This window comes from Dromaius novaehollandiae, chromosome 1, assembly GCF_036370855.1.
Source record: "Dromaius novaehollandiae isolate bDroNov1 chromosome 1, bDroNov1.hap1, whole genome shotgun sequence".
Lineage (NCBI taxonomy): Eukaryota > Metazoa > Chordata > Aves > Casuariiformes > Dromaiidae > Dromaius > Dromaius novaehollandiae.
Window position 1 is genome coordinate 56,239,583 of NC_088098.1, and position 17,211 is coordinate 56,256,793.

General features: G+C 43.0%; 2 protein-coding genes across 2 annotated transcripts in view; one reads left to right on the forward strand and one right to left on the reverse strand.

Annotated features, from left to right (window-relative positions):
* The window catches only part of TIMP3 (TIMP metallopeptidase inhibitor 3), a 41,083-nt gene extending 24,356 nt beyond the window's left edge, over positions 1-16,727 (reverse strand). The window contains exon 1 of the mRNA XM_026118007.2: positions 16,292-16,727. Within this exon, the coding sequence (XP_025973792.1) occupies positions 16,292-16,412 (121 nt within the window). The 5' untranslated portion in view covers positions 16,413-16,727. The remainder of the gene's footprint in view (positions 1-16,291) is intronic.
* Positions 1-17,211, forward strand: part of SYN3 (synapsin III) — a 204,043-nt gene that overhangs the window by 96,184 nt on the left and 90,648 nt on the right. The window lies entirely within an intron of this gene.

The following is a 17,211-nucleotide window of genomic DNA, read 5'->3' on the forward strand; positions in this document are numbered from 1 at the left end:
TAATTTGAAAAGGTTCCAGAAGCTATCTGCAACTATCCTGATACACTCACACATACATGCTGCTGTTCCCAGTCAATGAGATATGGCTCTTGGCTAGACTTCTGTAAGCACAGAGAACACGCTGAACCCTTAGTGGTGCCTGTGCATGCCTACCACCAATTGCTGACTGTTTTTTGTACAACAACTATTTACACAAATACAAGACTAACCCATAGTGTTTTCTTCCCACTCAGTATTGCTTACCAGTGTTTTTCCTATGGAACTTCTCAAGTCCAACCATATGGATCTGATGGTGATTCACTTCAAGTAACCTACCAGTCAAATAGCTCCTCTGTGCTAATGGAGTTTTACAGCTTCATAAAGTACTCTTGCCAAAAAGCTCCACCAAGTTCCAATTTGGATGAGTTAATCCTGCATGCTAGTATCAATTCTTACAGGTCCTTATAACTTTTTAGAAGAAACACAACCTCACAAGCCTGACACAGTTGGTTAGCCCCTTCATAGCTTCTCTGGCAAGTGACTGCTATTTCTGTGTGTTGTAAGGCCCATTAACTGTTTTGGAAGGCTGAAGTTTTCTGGACACTGCATTGCTGAATGTGTACAGATCCGGGTAATCATTTCCAGGGAATACACCAAGCTTGACTGCTTCCTGCTTGTCTGGGTCTCCTGAGGCATAACTGTAACAGCACTATTTAGGCAAAGTAATGAATATGAATGATGGTCCCAAGAGCCAGCTTCTCATAGCTCCAGTTAAGCTCACACCTGGTACACAGGTGGAAGCAAGTTTAAACATTGACAGGGAGGGAACTAATGGAAACATAAGGGGAAATACTTTGTCTCAGTCCACTGGCACTAGCACAGGCACGAATTTGTTTGTTCATTAATACAGCAAACCCAAGGAGAACTGCCCATTGCCAAGGACTCAAGCAAGTAAAGAGTGTGTGGATATGTGTATTATGCAGAATTCTCAATATTCAGAAAAAGTTTACTATAAATCTCAGAGGACTAATGATCTGGAATTTCTCCCAGCTTGAGAGGTAGCATGTAACCTGATCAAAATCAGCATTTCCAGAAGGAGAGGCTGTTATTGTTAGACCTTCAGGGATAGGGCTGGTAGAAATGGTTCTGGAAATGTTTTTTCCTGTCAGGAAATATGGTTTTACTTAAGTCACAAATTTTTAAGGAAGCATCAACTTCAGCAAAATTGTTTTTGCTTTTCCTTCTCAGAAAACTGAAACCTATTTTCATCCTGAATCATCATTTCTCTTTAATTTCTTTTGAAGTCTAAAGGTTGATATGAAATTACACCTTTGTTCAAAACTGACATTTTAAATTAACCCTTCTTAGATTCAGATGCATCAGCATCACTTTTTTCCAGCGAATTCTGTCTGAAAACATCGGTATTTTCATTTTTCCCACACATTTCAGAATGAATACATTTTCATCATTTCAAAATTCCCTGTGGAACAGAAATTCTTACTCTAACAAGTGTCCAGATTCCTCCTTAGCTGTATATATCAGAGGTGACAACAAGAAGTTCTAATGACAGAATCAAGAGCAAATTTCATTGTTCTCATTTTTCAGAAGCAGCAAATAACAAATTCATACCAAAGAGCTGCAGGTGCTGAGAACTGGCATCATTTCAAAAAGTAAATCATTATCCCTTACGATCTCACAGTATCTAAACTAAAATAAGTACCCAACATGAGAGATCAGTCCTTTAACTCACTGTGCCAATAAAAGTCTGTCAACACTGCAGACTGTAAATGAATGTAGACATATTAGAGCTATCTTTAAAAAACTACTTAGGATACCACAAACACAATAATTTAACCTGTTTCTCAAGTAAAGCAACAGTCTGCTTAGCACTTGTACTTTGAGACTGTAGGCAAGTCAGCAATGTAACTCTCTGACAAATGTCCTCCTATCCCTTTTACTTTCTAGGCATTCCCAATATTTTGAAGCAGTGTTGTTTAATTGTAGGCCACTTCCTGAAGGAGCTGCTTCCTTCGACTCTGTTGAATCCAGTGGGAATCTTTCCACTGATTTTGATTGGAGTGGGACCTACATCAGCAGTGGTGGAATCCCTAGACTTACGAAGAGAACAGCTGTCTGCCCTTGTGAAAGAAAAAACATTCCTGCAGCTGTTTTCCCCTAAGTGCCTTCACTCCAAACTGTAATAGAACTGGAGGGAGGGGGAGAAGGTGGAATTTTAATAACCCATTAAAAAGGAGCATGGGCCATTGCGCAGCAAGTCTTTCAGTTCTACTCAAGCAGGGTCACTGCTGCAAGACTCAGACAGCCCTAAGGGCACGGGAAAAGTCCTCTTCTTGTTTTCACATCTCATTCACAGAATGGATAACGAGGGGGAGGGAGGAATCAGCTTTTGGGTTAATTAGCACCATGAACAGACAGCTGCATTGTCATTAAAAGTTCAAGAAGTCATCAGGGTCACCACTGAACTGCAAGATGTACACACACGCACACGAGGCACACGTCTAAGCCTGAATTTTTAGCAGCCTTGCTCGGATCTGATTTTCCACTACCCGAAGGGAAGCACTTTGAGTCAAGAACACTGAACTGCTGTAGCTCTGAGGAGAAGACAGAAGCGCAAAGGCACTCCCTCTGAATGGTTGTTGTTCATCCCCTTTGGAACTGCTTAATTTCACACTTAATATAGCAACTAAGAATAGCTACATGGCTTTTTTCCCCTGAGAAAAATCAGGGGCCTAGCTTACCGATGTATAGTTTCGTCTTCGCTTCCCATATTCTGTGGGATAAGCAGAACCCCAGATCAGAAAACAAGGGTCTTGATGTACACCATTTTCCTCTACTGCTTCCTTTCACAAGCAAGGAAACAGAGGAAGCATAAATGAGTATTAGCAAAAAAACAGAAACAAGCACATACAAATAATAATGAAAAGATAAAATCTCTGAAATGACAAGGAGTATCATTAGTAGGGCTTGGAGCAGTGCTAGCATCAGAAAGTCACAATTTGGCTAAAAAAAACCCTCAAAAATAACAAACTATCAAACCATGCAAAACGGTCATTAATTACATTCTAAGTGTTACAGTTTGCAGTAGCATTTTTTTGGTAAGAGATTTTAGCGAAAAATGCACCAAGGAAAATAAGGATTCCCCTACCATCCTCCAAAAGGAGCAATGAAGAAACATATTACTTAAAAGTTGAAGCGTTACTGCTTCAACAGAAAGCAGGCTGGCATTGCCTTGTCTTGTCAGCTGCAACTTTGCTGCCAATACTTTCTAAAATCAAAACGGGGCTGAGATTGTCATTTTAGTAGAAACTCACCAAACTAGTTTTCCTTCGCTGAGTGAAAGGAACACAGATCCTATTTGCTTTTGCTATTGTATTGGCAGGCAAATCTAATATATGTAGCTTATGAGTGTATAGTCTTGTTCAGTGCTTGTTCTTTGCCAAGGAAAATTACTCTGGGAATACAGAAGAGGGATTGGATTTTTTTTTTAAAACTGTTACAGCTCTTTTGATTCCAGTGTGCACTGGCTGTCCACCTTACTGACTTTCAGTATGTTTATGACAATACAGCCATTGGAGCGACTCAACTGGAGAGGTTCTTATGAGGAAAAAATAAAAAGATGTAACCCAAAATCACAGTTCAGAGGGAACACCACAGAGGTCGGGCACTTGAGTTCTAGTTGGCCAAGTTAGGATGGCTGCTGTGAGCTCTAACAGACTTTGTCATGGAAGGAAGCCCAAGTGCGCTACATAGCTACCCACAGAAAACTCTCTTGAACTGTTTCCCTTCCATCCAGGACTTTGGGGTGTTTTTTGGAACAAAAACTGCCTTTTGCATATTTTTCTGCAGCATCTAGTATAAGCTGGTAGGGCTGCCTCAAAGCTCCACCACACTACTCTTTTAATAATGACCATATTCAATCTCTCCTTGTTGGTTCACATATACATTGAGGAAAATATGCTGGGAGGAACCCTGTACTGTGTTGACTTTATTATGGTTTGACAAACAGATATACAGCCTGCACAAAAATGTGACCCCAATCAGGTGTGTCACGGCACTATCACCCTAGGATTCCTTTCTGTTTACTCTCCTGTCCTTCTATGAAAAGCACAGGCTAATCAGGATGTGTGTAGGCAATGCTGTTAAATTCACAAGAGGGGAGCTTTGAACAGCACAAAGGACAAAGTTTACGTCAATGGCCCAAGCTGCCATACTTCATAAAAGACAAACAGGAAAAGGTCTCTGTGCAGTTACCGAGACAGGAGGGAAAGCAAGACCCAGTTCTTTCCTTTTACCTCTTTCAACAGCCATCAGTGCTGGAGGAAATCAGTATGAGAGGAGGACATTCAGAAACAAACATGAGATCTAGCACTGGGAGGAAGGAACCGATTCACTTGAAAATTTTCCGGTGATAGTGAAAGGGTTTTTTTCTTCCCATCCAGCCAAATACACAGGTGCTGTCTGCTTTTCTTTTAGTCCATACTATTTCTTAAACCACTTTAAACACAGCTCCTTAGCAGCCTCTCTTCCAATGCTGCTTCCCACTTCATTGTGCTATTTGCCTTTTAAAAGGAAGAGTCAGTCTGTTGGAAAGGGCATGTCTTCTTGGCATCAAATACAATTTGATCCGTAAAGACTGATACAGCCTTAGCTCAAATACAGCCCTCCCCTTCTCCTGGATACATCAAGATAAGATAGTGTAAGTAATTTCCTCAAGCCCACCACGTTACCTGCCTTCAAAAGGTGTCAGCAGAGTCTCATAATACTGTGAACAGCACTCATGACTTCACAGCTGAGGTGGAAATAGGGAAAAAGAATGACAAGAAAAAAAGAGAATGACGAAAAACACCAGAGACCATGTAACAATCCAATGAGCCATTCATCTGCCAGAGCACAGGCAGCCACAACCCACAAAACACAGAACCCCATGTCCTCAGGGCTCTTAATCATGTAACATGTAGCTGGCAGTGCCTCTCTGGCAGACTCCTAAGTCACACAGCACAGAGATGTAGGACTCTGTAAGCATAAGGATTTATAGCCCTAGTCTTACAGTCCTGTGATTATTTGGTGTCAGGAGAATGCTGAGCGCAAAATATGAATAAATACATGATTCCCATCCTGTGGGCCTCTCAGCCAAACAGAAAAAGAACAAACCGGAATACCTTGGGAAACTCAGGAGACAGTTGCAATTTGGAACGCATGTGGGAGGTAGATCAGACATTCATATTGATACCATGAATAGACTCTTCATAGTTAAAATAATAAATGCCTTTAAGAGTTTTGGAAGGAACTTAAAACTGCATGGTCTGAATCAATCTCTAATTACCAGGAATTAGGATGACAGCCACAGAAGGGGGCTATGGGAAAGTCACACTCTCCCACAGTCGGCTTCTGAGATGTGTACTTTTTCAGATGGATGGTGCCTACAACTTACTATCACAGTTTCTATTGCAGTGTCTTTGTTCCAAAGTGAAGGTGTTAATGGCAACATACTGATAAGGGTCATTGGCTGTTTGCCACCAGGTCTAGTCTAGCTTCTCTCTGAATAGGTAATATACCATTAAAAGCTTTCTGTGATAATTTGAGGTCTCTTAAAGTACCACCTAAGACTTCTCTTTGATATTGTAAAATCCTCTCTTTCTGTGTTTCTCTGTGAAGCTGCAAATTGTGTTACACAGTGGGGGAAAGCAGGACAGCTGCTTAATTCTATTGAAAATATACTGTCTGTAGAGAAGATGGAAAAAGACTTATTGAAGTCTCCTTTTTATCTTGATCCTCTAAGGAAATAACCAACTAAGTCCTTAATCCCCCATCCCCTCAAAAAAAAAAAAAAAAAAAAAAAGGAAGGAAAAAAAAAGAGAAAAAGACAGGTGCTGCTCTTCAAATTTAGAGAAATAAAACAAAGGGCTTAGGAACTCATCCTGCCCTCACCCCTAGCACAATCCTTTGCAATACAGAAGTTCTTGCACGGGAACTGCTGCCCTTGTCTTCCCACACTGCTCTTGGTTTGGGGTTTTTGCCCTGCAGGACGCTAAGGGAGGGCCACATACTTTGTGGCTATTAAAGTTCTGCACATGATGGCTACTTAAGTGTCCCAGGGATCACTTCCTTGTTTTATTTCCTCTTGGGCTGATCCTCTTCACCAATGCATTTAAAGTATTCATTATTGCAACTGCTGTACTTTTCCATGTAGTGTGGCCCCTGAATAGCATCTCCTGTTCCTTCTTGAACCCCTTTTCCTCACCTTCCCTTTTCTCAAATACCAGAAGTTTTTCTGGCTTTTAGCTCTGCTCCATATGCAGTTTATTATTAATTTGAGGAAACTGTTTACTCCGAAACAGGCTCAAGTATCATAGCCCAGAAGTGATTATAATAAGCAGGTAGGCTGCTTCAGTCTTAAAGGACTCCCTTTATCTAGACATCCATTCCCACAGAAATTTAAAGCAGAAGACCCAGCAACCTCACACTTCACAAGAGCCAGTCTAAAGGCTGTTTCATACTGTCAAGTCAATCCCCTTTAATCTGTAGCATGCATATCTCCAGACCTATGAAAGGCAGGCAGGGGATTTATAGTAGTGTCAGAAAGAGGCAGGAAGTAGGAAACTGGGGCGGGTGTTTGGAAAGCATATAAAGGGCTTGGAATAGTATGGCCAGCCTGGAACATCTTCCCCAAAAGAATCTGGAGTTAAAGTAAAAATATCAGGGGAATAGCTGGTTTTATACAGATACCCTCTGGTTCTCCCCCCTCTACCTGTTGCCTTTCCAACACCAGCCATTTCCTGTCTTTCAAAGTCAAGTGGAAGTTTTCCATTCTGTGGTTTTCCTGTCTCAGTACAAGCAAGCACATTTTTTCCCTTATATTTTAACTGTTTGTAGACCAGCTCTGAAGCCTGCTCTCTAGGGGAACAGCTTCCTACTTACAGCTGACCCAGGAAATTTGAGAAGGCTGATTAAACGTCAGAGGAGCAAGATCTTTGCTTGTTCATGTATTCAGCAAGCATGAGGGATTGAACTTGTTGTCTGAACAAATGCTTCAGTGCTCTTCTATAGAAAATTAACAGACTAACATAATGCCAGCAGTCCCTCCCTGCAGGCTACACTGCAGCAACACCCAATAGAGAGGGAAATACTGAGAAAAGGAAACAGATGTTGATGTCCCAGTACTGTAATTACAATGCAGCATGAGAGAGTTAAAATCCATGTCTTTCAGTCTAGGCCAGCAGGAGCTTGGATCATTTTGAACATGGCCCTGTGGAACAGAAGTACTCCTGTTTCCTATGTGGTGTTACAGGATTTTATTTATTTATTTTTAATGAACCACCAAAGAGCAAGAAGTAATAATGTGTTGTCTTCATGCTGTTGCACCTGGTGTAGCCATTGGTATCTATGCAAGAGTTGTGCAAATTCAGTGCAATTTACATCTGCTTTGCTGAAGTGCCAGTGACTGTGCAGGTCAGCAGAAACCTGGGCCTTTTCATGTAAAACTGAAGGAATTAAGAAGGCAAAAAATCTATGGGGTTTTATTCTCTTCTTTGTATCCTTTCACATACCTTTTTTTACCTCCCAAATAAACAAGCTCCAAGTTCTTGAAGACTAGCAGAATACTCTGATATTTTGACAATAGGATGATCAGAAACCTTTGATTAGAAGGCTCACTTTTGTCCAGAATCAACAACGAAGAGGTGCTGTCATTGACAGCTCTGCCATTTGCACACTCTCCCAGTATCTCCTGACTGCAGTGGGTCAGTTTATTGCTTCAGGTATTTCCAAATTACCTTTAGACAATACATTATATCTGGCTTAGTTTCACCCTAGTTCTTCAACTGTCCAATCTGCATCATTTTCAAACTATATTGTACTTTCCTCAAAATCATAACCCACCAGGGAAAAAAAAAAGAAAGAACCCCTCTGCCTCCTCTGTGCCGTGCACTTCATGAAGGACTGTTTGAAAGAACTTTGTATTCATCTAAACAGGGGAAGGCAACAGCTTGGCTAGAGTCCAGATACATTACTCTGGGTGTGCTCTGTCCACAGACAGTCCCTCCAGCTGGACTTTTTCAAAGCCTAAGCCTTGACTGCCAGTCAGAAACAAAAATGCTACAGGCAGAAGCAGTATCTACATTATAGATCAACCAGTATAGCATCAGTCTGTTTATATGTGGGTTCTCCTACCTACCTGTTCACTGAAGTCACAGTACCCATTCCACTCTGGGGGATGGTTTGACTTTGGATCCACCTTGGGCATGCCCCACCTGGTTTCAGATGGGGTGGTCCATCAGGAGTCATAGCTAATGGTTCTTCTTGGTTTGCCCCGCCTGTATCAGGTTCTTCAGCAATGCCTCCACACAGTCTCTCCCCCCTCTCTAGTGCTCTTTCTCTCCTCCTTCCTAATAAAGAATTACTCCGGTAATTCCTTATTGCCTGCTCCTACTACAAGTTTCCCATTGGGCCTATTGTTGTGATCATCCTCTTCCCTGGTCCATAACAACAAAGACGGAAGTTTTCAGAGCTGAGCCCACTGACACAGTCTACTGTGTCCCTCCTAGCACAACCTGAGACCTTATCCCCAAGTTGACAGTGGCCTACCCAACATTTTCCCCAAGCACTGCTCTCTGCTGGTACCCAGTGCATGTCAGTCCCATGTGAGATATCTCAAACCAACTCCTTTCTCCTTAAGATAGAATATGATTCTACATCTCAGGCAAACTGCTGCTGATATTTGATGAGGTTTGATGGTATTTTCTGCATATGCATCTCTGCTATTTAACTTGCGTTTTACCATCTGTATACTGTTTCTAAGGGCTAAAATTGCCCTTTGTAAAGGTCTTATATAAACACTATCAGGAATTTGGAATATTCATAGTCAACATTTATTTTACCAGCATGGAACTCAAGGGACTTCTATCTCATTTCCAAGAGAGTCATAAAATCTTTTCTGGCTGGCAGAAACACTGAATAAATAAAATAATCAGGGTTGTGTAAAACTACTTGCATTTTTATGTTATTAGACATTGTCAGTTAATGCACTTAATCTTCACTCTGGTCACTTAAGGGAACTGCTTCACATTAGAGTTGAAGGTTAACTGTTTTTAATAATAATTTTAAGCTTTCTAGTGCTTATAACATTCCTCTTTGAAACTTGGAAACATCAAGTCAAACCCATCTCCAATGAGAGATGGTGAAATAGTGCTCAGACCAGTGGCACTACACCTGCTTTACCCAAGCTATGATGTTGGACCAGTATTTCCCTTCCATATTGCAAACTGGATCAGATTTAAAATCTAGAATAAGAGGGTGTAAATCCACTGAAGCCACCTTAGTCTCATTCACCTCAGGTCCAGCACTGGCCTAATACTTTAAAATAGTAAAAACTTGAAATTCATGTGGCTCATGTTTACTCACTCTCAGAGTAATGTAGCACAAGAATCAGTACACTGGTTAATATTCTTTTCTCAAGTTATTCCAAAGCAAATCCAGCTTAACCCTGGATTTAAAGAAGGACCTATTTCCCTATGGATGAGTAACACTGCTGGCAGAGTCCATAGGGGGGAAGTCACTGATACTTTTGGTATATTCTTTCAGGTATCTGCTTTTGAGGAAGAGTTCTGGGTTTTTACTAAAGCCACAGCAGTGTGCCTCCCTGCCCTCTGCCCCAAGTAATTAGACCCAGAGGGTTACTATACAGGCTGACCTTCGGCTCTCCAATTTGCAGTAAGTGTTCGGTGCTGCAAAGTTGAATAAAAGTTAAGACATTCTTGCAACGGTTCCAAATATATTCAGTTGCTCTGATCAACTCTGTCTCAACCAGAAAAGTCTTCATAAAGTGTAGTTAGCTTAAAAAGCAGCAACAATCCAGCCTCACCAGTAAAATTTCAGATGTTGCACACAAAGTTCTTCAGAGGTACAGAAGAGCTACAGTAGGCCTTGAAGTTTAATGAACTCTGAATCTGCTTCATTAATTAGTGCTTGAAGGCCCAATTATCCTCTCATATCTTTTACACTACTGTCATTTCACCAGTGTCATTTAAATTGCTTCCAATTTATAACATGGTGTGAAAGAGGAGAATCATACCCTGAAAGTCTGGAGCAATATGCAGCACATCAGAGCAAAAGCCTCTTCATTTAGAACCAAAAAAATCTCATCATTAAAAGAAAACTCAACCACATGCACTCCAGACATTATTAGAAATGAAATTAGGTCCTAAGCTTAGTTTGGTTCAGAACCAGCAAGTACAGCATGCCTGGCCCTGCCTGCTAACTCAAAACAAGCTGTCCTCTCAGGTTTACTAGGTCTTAAGAACTTTTAGAAAGCATCCGGTGGAAATTTTGTTTAATGACAAGACCTCCTGCTCAGACCAAAGAAGTTCCTTTCTCTAGTGATGCATGCTTGGTTGGGCTACATAAGAGCACCATATGGAACTGGTGCCATGAGGAAAAAGAAATATGACATCAGACAAAATTGGCACATGGAGAAACTAAGTTTTTGTCTTAATAACTTTAACATCCAGGATCATTTTCAATGGCATGAGATAGCTTCGGGGGGAAGTAAGAGAAAATAGTCCATGGATCAAAACTCAATGATCTGTTCAAGAGGATTCTTTAAAAACACCTCAATACTTAACGAGCTAGCAACTTCCCCATCAAGTTCCTGTCCTGGACAACAACCTGACTTCTACAATTGCTGCATTTAGGCCAAGGTGATTCACTCAGTGCTCCTACTAAAGATTCTTGGCCCCACCATGAATTTCAGTGGGATTTGGCACAAGAAGAGAAGCATTTTATCATATGCCAATTCAGTTGCTCTATCTAAGAGGCTCTGAAAGGCCAGGATAATTGTATTTAGTATCTCACAAAACATGAAGTCCACTGATAAAGCTGAGAATAAATTTGCCATCCTGTGCCACTTCTCCTATGGTCAGACAGTCAAATCTGCCCACCTTAAATCACACAGACACAAAAAAGCAGGCCCTTCCACCCTTCCTGCTAAGAGAAAAATGATTTTTTCTAGTACTGCATATGCATATACATAATGATGTTCCCACCAGCCCATTACTTCCTAGAAATGTTACAGGAACAGTTGCCAGGCAAAGAGTTCTCAACAACAGGTGGAAAATCAGCAAAAAAAAGAATGACAGATATGTCTCCACAAAGCAAGGAGCTCTAAAACTCTAGGTTAGAACATCTGGCTATCGGCTGGCACAGAGGTCTTGGTGGAGTTACTTCCTGAAGGAAATCTGGAATAAGCATGTGCAATAGTAACGGGATAGCAGAGGAGCCTTATATAACATTCTACACTACGTCTTCCAAACAGTGATTTCCACCATGTTTTTTTAATTGAAATATTAGGAGAAGTTACAAACAAACTCTAGATCCCACAAGGTGATCTCTTAACTCCTGTGTTACTGCAGGATTAGGTAGACAACCTGCAAAACAACTTCTGTTTCTATTTCTATTTAACCAAATAGGACATTTTAGTTTAGAATGGTGATCTTCTCTATCAGGAGACATCATCTAGAGTGAGGAACACCCTCTCTCATCATGATTCTAACATGTAAATTGTTTTAATTTTATAGAATTCCAATCGCCTCAATTTCTTCCTATGTAAAATGGAATTTTTTTAAAACCTTTATGGGGGCATTTCTCAGGTCTTTTGCTTCTAAAATGACTTGAGGAGTAGTCCAGTCTAAAAATAAAACCACATCATTACCTCCCCAACAAAGATCTGATTCTTGAGTGGATATAACAGGCAACTTTTACAAGGACGACCATGACCCACAGCCCCTAAGTTTATTTTTGGAATTCATTTCAATGCAAATAGAAAGATGGTATTACATATTATTGGAGTAGGTTTCTTTTAAACTGTAAATTAATTTCTAAATGGTAAATCTGAAACATTGCTTATCTACCTTAAAGTACAACACAGCACACATGATCTCACTGCAGACTGTATACATACAGAATTCAAAGCAGAAGATTGCATGTTCAAAGTCTCATGCATGATTAATCATTCTGTACACCCCTTTTAGTTTTCTAGTGAAAAGGTGGAATGATCAATTCAAGAAAACCAGTGAAAGAAAGAGGGCGAGTTTTCTGTTAGGTGCTTAGACTTTGACCCATGCAAATTCACAAGCTTCCCCAGTCCCTGCTGCCCCTTGTTCTTTTCAGATCATGTTCTCAGTTCAGAGTTGTTTTGCCACTTCAGACATTATGAACTCAATGTCATAGGTATGGCAGGATGGAGGGATGAATGGCTGCCTTTACACCAAGGGCTTCTAACAGCTTGCCCTCATATCTCCAAAGCTTTCCCACTCCAAACTTACCAAGAGTGAGGTATTTAGAGAGAAGAGGGGCACTACCCACAGCTATCCTTACTGAAATAGACATTTCTTTCCTCACTACAACCTATAGAAAGGAATTTTCTTTGGAGTTCCTTTGAACTTAAGTAACAGACAGCTAGTAGTGCCATATAGTGAAGTATATTCTGAAGTATATTCACGAGATGAAAGCAAGAGAGGTGTGGAATGGACAAAGTACTTTCTCTATTGCTTACAGATTGGCTTGTCACAATCCCGTCTGCAATCTCTTCCACCCAACCCTTCTTTTTTCCGAAGGGCAGAGGGAGATGCAGGAGGTGTTTTTCCAAAGCTGTGAATATAAGATCCAACAGACAAGCTGAAAAGTTCCTGCTGCTCCTGCAAAAAAAGGACAAACAAGCCCTTTTCATGTCAGCTACATCCAGCTGGAAATGTCACAGCATTGCTATAATGGAACAAAGCATGCATGTTGTCTGTTCTTTCAAAAGGTCTCTTAATTCAAACAAAAAAAAAATTCACATCTGGAAGGGGTCATAGGCAGGAGGCGGGAGTGGAGGAAGCAAAGTTCAGATGGCAAGTCATAGCAATTGCTGTTTGTCCTGCTGTTTGTCAATTATTGTGCTGCCTGTTCTGGCACTTACTGATCCAGTTAAAGAAAGAAAACCAAGAGTTAAAAAGCAATTTTATTACTGATTGACCTCAGAAGGCCCTGATGAGACACACCTCTTCACTTTTGCTCTATTCATCACACTAGAATACTCTGGCTGAGTGAAAAGACCTCTTGTGGAGAATGGTTTGACAGTAGTATCTCTTTTCTTTTTTTTAAATAAAGAAAAATATATATATTGTTGTGGAGTCCAAGCTTCCCTTAGAAAATCACAACCTCCACTTTAATGTTTAAAGGACATACATACTTAAAAGCTTGCCCTTTCCAGTTTCTTCCAGCATCTGTTTCTGTAAAGTTTAAAACCTTTTAATGACTGCAGAGTTGGGAGGCTGTCTCTAATTGAGCTATAGGAAAAAAATTTTGAAAAGTTGTTTAGTGAACCTGATTAGAGAACCGTATAAATTTAAGAGTGGGAATTCACTGGCTAGGCACCAAGGACCAACAGTAAGAGTTTGCAATATACTCCTAAACTTCCTTCAGCATACAGCATTTCTGAAAAAGAAGAGTCTTTCCTAGACTGCCACCTAGCTAGTCAATTTCTTGTATTGTTTTGAGAGCCGTTTTAAAAAGCGCTTTTTCTCCAGCCCTTACTGCATTAACTCCTCCCTTCTGAGCTAGTATTTTGTCAGGAGTTTCAAGAACGATAAAAACTTACTGCCAAGTTCCTCTTCCCCACAATGTGTTTTATAACCCAGCATGTAGTTCAGTCTGTCTAAACACTGCACTAGTATACTGCCATCAGTTTCCATGGAGATTATTAACTCCTCAGTAGCCAGGAAGCTTTAGCACACTTTTTGCCCTTTCAGCACATGAAGTACATGACAACAGCTATTAAAATCGGCCTGCAGGAACACCACATTTTCCAGACAATTCTGGCAAACGCAAGGACTTACTTTTGCTTTACACCATCACACAGAACTGTGGTCTTAACTAAACTTGCATTTAAGCCATCTACTAGTGTGAGCTGATCTTTCCCCTTGTGCTGCTTCTCCTGTGCATTACTGTGATGTCTAAAGGCATGACAACCCCAGTTAACACCAACTTTTTAAGCTACTACAAGGCATAAGTGATATATAACGAAGACTCCAGAATTAAGTGAGAAGAGACGAAGGAGATGACTTTGAATTCAATCAGAAATCTTGACTAGAAAACAGAAAAATGTCATGCTCTGTAATTTAGAAGCACTGCTATATGAAGCTTCATTGTTTACCAGACTCCTAGTCACTGATGTTTCTGGCAAAAAACACACTCTCAGTGTGTATTTGTAACAAAACAAAACAACAAAAAAAAAACTTTAACTCCATTTTAAGAAGTTGAATGAAACTGAAAACTACCCCTGATCTTGTATAACATGACCTGACCAGATCAAGAAAGGAAGTAGAAGTACACCTTCTCCAAGAATGCAGCAAATGAAGGTCACATGCAGTCATCAGCTTTATCTGTGGAAAAACTGGTTTCTCAGTCTTATTTCCAATAGAAAGGACAATCTCCCTGGCAGTTGTCACTTAGGTGACACAGTTACTGATCCCAACTAAGAAAACAGCAGTAATAAATGTCTTCAACAGAACTTTAAATAGTGCAGTTTCCTGGAAGGATTCCCCAGTATAAAGCTATTTTATAAACATTTTCCAGGCTATCATCACTGAGACACTGTAGCCTTCCCAGCACTTTTAACATGTAATTTTTTTTTGGAATTCAAGAGCAGATATACTATATAAACTAGACATGAACAACCAGGCATAACTGCAGTTTTTGTAGAGAAGAGTTAAAGGCAGGAGAGAGATTTTTTTGCCAGTAAGGTTGGCTAACTTTAAAGAGTCACAGACAGGGTCCATAGTAATGAGTGTTCTGCTGCAGTGAGTATTATTTTCTGTTTAACTTGCATAGCAGTTGCCATGTGGATTTCTTTGCAGACTCCATTTGGAGTCAGCAAAGTGTGGGCATCAGCAGTGCGAAGTCCCCTAACCGCCTTGACACTGTGCTACTAAAACAATCTATAGAGGTGCAAGAAGACTTGATTCATGCAGTCCACTCAGGACTGCCAATGTGACAGCCTGTATTTACTGTTATATGGACATCTATCCAGTAGCATCTTAAAAGACACCACTAATTGATTTCATATACTTTGCCACCGGACACTTGCCAAACAGTAATGGTATTTGGTTAACCAGCCTTGGCTGCAAACAAACCAAAGAACCTGAGACTGGAGTCTCCATCACCTATTCCTTTGAGATATTTCAGGTGTTCCTCTTGTCCCATATCTAAAGTTAGCAGAGACACCTAGGGATGCTAAAACCCATAACAGAGACCATCAGCAAGAATCCAGTAAAAAATGTTTCAATAAAAATAAAAGCATGTTCACAAACTTAGGATCCCCCAAAGCTGCAGAGATCACAACATAACATGCAAGAAATGTGGAGACACTTGTTACTTGCTTTCCCAGCCCTTCCCGAAGTTACAGGCACAGCACCACAAGCCTATGTGAGCTGCACCTTCCAACCCTGATCACCACAGGCAGTTTCCTGGCTTGAGAGAACTTGTCCTAATCCTTTCTTCTATTATTTAATTGGCACCAGGTTGTGGAGGAAATTTTGGCTGCCCACACCTTCAATTTTGTTTTTGTCTTGCTGTAGGAAACCAGCCACTCTTACAATTACGGATTTCTTGAAAGTATGCACCACTTGTTTTTCTTGGAGAGGCTGCTGCCTTGGGAAAGCTGCTGCCCAGTGTTAATTCCTGCAGCACTTCTCACTGCCCGCTCTTCCTTCGGGAGGGCTGCGGGGACACCACCACCGCACGTTTCTCCTCTGGTTAACAGGGGCGCATGAGGCAGCTACAAACCTACACACACGTCGAAGCATCAGGGCATCCTTTACCGCCTTAATCCTCCCCACCTCCGCTTTCGCTGGATTGCTTAGTGCTTTTATGACAAACGTTTAGTCGTGGCGGAGAAGCGGGCAGCTAGGAGGCCGGTCCTTCGGGGACAGCACCGGAGTCCCTCACCGTCCCACAGAGGGGCCGGGGCGACACCTTAGAGAAGTGAGGGGTGTGCGTCCTCCTCTCCCTCCCAACCCCACCCCCGGGAGAAAAGTAAGAGATGTCAAACACCGGCCGCAGCCCAGCAGCCTCCCGTGCCCCCTCGCGGCCTCGCAGAACTTTCCAGACGGCGCCGCACCGCCCCGCGCGAGGGGGCTGCGGCTCCCCCGCACGGAGCCCCGGGCCCCAGGCAGCGGGGCAGGCACCTCGGCCCGGCCCGGCCGTCGCCTCGCCACCGGAGGCTGCCGGGTGAGGGCGGACACCGGCCGGCACTTACCGATGTCGGAGTTGCAAAAAGCGTCCTGCGGGTGGATGGGGACGCAAGTGCAAGCCTCCACCACCAAGTCCCGCAGGTTCCAGCTGCAGAGAAACACGAGGAAGCTCAGCCACGCCGTCATGCTGCCCGCGACGCGCCTCCTCACTCCTGCAAGTGGGCAAGAGGGAGCTGCCGCTGCTGCAGCTGCCGCTTTTTTTTCTGCTTGTTTGCCTGACTTTAACTCTCGCTGCCTAACAGCCCGCGCGCCGCGCCTCCCTCCTCGCACTGTCCCTCTATCGCTCGCTTGGGCAGCGCAGCCGGCACGGCACGGCACGGCACGGCACGGCAGGTCCGAGGCTCCCAGCGACTGTGTGTTGCCGGTGCGGTGCAGGGCTGCGCTGCGCCGCTGCGGGCCGGTGCGCGGAGTTATAGCCTCGATCGCGCCCTCTCGGGCTCCGGGGGCGCCGCCGCCCCCGACCAATGGGAGCCCCGCATTACCTCATCGGCGGGGAGAGGCCAGCGGGCCGGGGCGGGGCCGCGGCCAGGGCTTCAGCGCCTTATAGGGAATAGTGCGGGGAGAGCGCGCGCCGGCGGCAGTTGGGGCGGTTGGCTGAGCAGTTGGGTGCCGCGCGCGCCCTGTCACACGGGCGGCTCAGGTAGCCGGCCGCGCTGAGGAGACGTCCCCCGGTCTAAATCCTCCCCGCGGCTGCTAGGGGTTGAAGCCCTTACAAAACAGATTTCATCCCGAGGGTATCTGCGAGTAGCTTTCCCGAGGCCGTGGGTGCCCTTAGGGCTGTGGCCCAAGGGGTGCCCCCGCAGTGAGGGTCTGCCTCCCCGCGCGGCGCCCTCCTCCCCGCCGCTGTGGCAGGGCAGATGCAAAGAGGCGCCTTGAAAACACGCGCGGGATCTGTTGTTTGCTTGAAAACCTTGGACTCTGTCCC